Below are 2,253 nucleotides of genomic sequence, written 5' to 3'. Positions count from 1 at the left end.
ATTGTTAACAATAATATAAAATATTTTTAAAAAGTACAAATAAAAGAAAAATAAAGAGATGAGGAAAATGAAAATTTTTGTATCTGTATTGAGTGTGAGAGTTTGTGATATTTATCAATTAAATGTGCATCCAAATCTTTAGGTTGAATCGTAGCTTTTTTGATATTTTATTGTTGTACCTTATATTATAACTTTTGCACTTAATAAAATTTCATGGAGTCATTAAAAGTCTATTGATATTTTGAATACTTATTGACTTTATAGATTATTTAAAAGTCAAGTTTGAGTACGACATTACTTTTTAAAATTTTACAAAAATTTATACTGAATACCACTAGATTTTTATAAAATATATAGTTTGATATCTTTATACTTTTTAACTCCATAAAAAATCATTAAAAATCTAGTTAGAGTACACCCCCTTGGCTATGTTCTACCGAATACTGCGGTTGCTGTTGAATCGTGGAATGGGATTTGAATGCAACAACAACAATAATATTAAAAGTATTACAAATTCATTAAATTGAATTATACTTGAGTGTTAAAAAATAAAAACTCAAAACATTGTTTGTTAATGAAGATTACGTATCATTGAACGATCTTTTGCAATGAAGAATGGCTCCTTGAATCCCATCCTGCACCTGCAACAGCGAGTCATCGCGGCGGTTGCAAGCCATTTTAGTCATTGGAACCGCCGCCACGGCTGCCGACGCCGGCCTGCTCTTGCCGGCCAGAAGCCCCATTTGAATCCATTGCTTTGGACTGGTCTTCGAATGGCCGGACGCCGCTGCGTCCACAACCTTCACATTCCCATCCTTCCCTTTCTCCGCCGCGATAACTGGAGGCAGAATCCCGCTGCAGGTCTCTGCACCTGGTATGTCTAGCTGCCCATAAAACTTCAGTTTCCCTACGTAACCCTTTGAAATACGTACATACAAAGGCTTCACCATTTTAAAGTAATGTTTCTTTGATTTTCTGTCCTCTTGAACTCCATCTGACTCTAAATTCTCCCCATTTTGTTTCGACTCTCCTCCTTGCTTTTTTACTTTAGAATCATTTTCTTTACTAAACAGAGATGAGAAGGGCATTTTTACTTCCTCAACCTTAAACTTAAAAGCAAAAAACTTGCGACCCATTTCACCATGATTTCCTTCCTTTTTTGACATGTTCTCTGTTTGTTCAGGCTTAGATTTCTTCAGCTTCAAGAGGACCACACCAAATTTTGCCGCTGCTTTAAGCACAGAAACTGGGAATTTACAGTTTTGATCAGAATCATGCAGTAAAACACTTGAAGACTCGATGGGAACTAATTCTCCATTAAACAAGAGCACGTCTGAAGTGGTCACATTTTCTTCAGTACATCCGTCGCTGGTGACTGTGGAGTTTAGCGTTGTTTCCTTTTCATGATCCGAGTCTTCTCCATAAGACGATCCATGGCCTCCATTTTCTGGTTTTCGAGATTTGTTGTCATCTTCTTGGTCTTTCTCTGTTGGTTCTTCTTCGTCAATATCATCTTCAGGGAGGGCGAATTCCAGATCAAAATACGGCCCGTCTTCTCCATCGGAGGAGTATGGACTGACGGCGGCGGCGATGATGGTATTTGCGGTGTCGCCGCCTTCCGTGAACGTAGTGGCTGCGCCACGCAGGTGATTCGCCAGTAAACTGAAAGCTTCCATTATTTGAAGCGACAGTGTCTTAATGAGGGGAATGGGATAAAGTGATCGCTGCTATATATATATATTAGAATGCTACATAATATCCGTAAACTGAAAATCAACTATTAATATTTACAAGTCATTAATTAAGTAAATTGATCTTGAATCTAGCTCAAACCTATACATAATCTTGTGAATTAAAAATCAATATTGTTGCGGGAGAAGGGTTCGTTCCAAATTTAAAACTTTGATGTCATATAGATTATAAATCTTCTAGCTAGAAAATAAAAGTTGATGTAAAAAGAAAATAAGCACATATTGAGCAAATAAAGAGTTGGGGACAATAATGTCTTCATAAACATTAACTTTGTGTAAATGTTTACAAGTAATGTCAGGATAGTCATGTGATGGTTGCAGATTGTGGACTCACCAAAATGTCTAGAATTAATTTATTGCAATTCACGGGGTTTTTATGAAATGGAAGGACAATGTTTAATTTTTATTCAGACTAATTTAACATTATTGTGGAAATATAGTCATATATGAACTAATGTTGTTTAAGAGATGATATATATCTGGCTTATACTAATTAAGTCGC

At 36.0% G+C, this 2,253-nt stretch overlaps 1 protein-coding gene across 1 annotated transcript; it reads right to left on the bottom strand.

Annotated features, from left to right (window-relative positions):
• Positions 1-497: 497 nt before the first annotated feature.
• LOC142518542 (putative membrane-associated kinase regulator 2) lies at positions 498-1,742 on the bottom strand. The gene has a single exon (XM_075621332.1). It carries the CDS (start codon positions 1,674-1,676, stop codon positions 582-584), a length of 1,095 nt encoding a protein of 364 aa, XP_075477447.1. The 5' UTR covers positions 1,677-1,742; the 3' UTR covers positions 498-581.
• Positions 1,743-2,253: the final 511 nt, after the last annotated feature.

This window comes from Primulina tabacum, chromosome 11, assembly GCF_025594145.1.
Source record: "Primulina tabacum isolate GXHZ01 chromosome 11, ASM2559414v2, whole genome shotgun sequence".
In the NCBI taxonomy this organism is placed as follows: Eukaryota; Viridiplantae; Streptophyta; class Magnoliopsida; order Lamiales; family Gesneriaceae; genus Primulina; species Primulina tabacum.
Note: the sequence above shows the minus strand (reverse complement) of the source record. Positions and strands in the feature narration are given on the sequence as shown.

Excerpts from the sequence above, each read along its gene's own strand:
- LOC142518542 (XM_075621332.1), bottom strand. The coding sequence starts at position 1,676 with ATGGAAGCTTTCAGTTTACTGGCGAATCACCTGCGTGGCGCAGCCACT.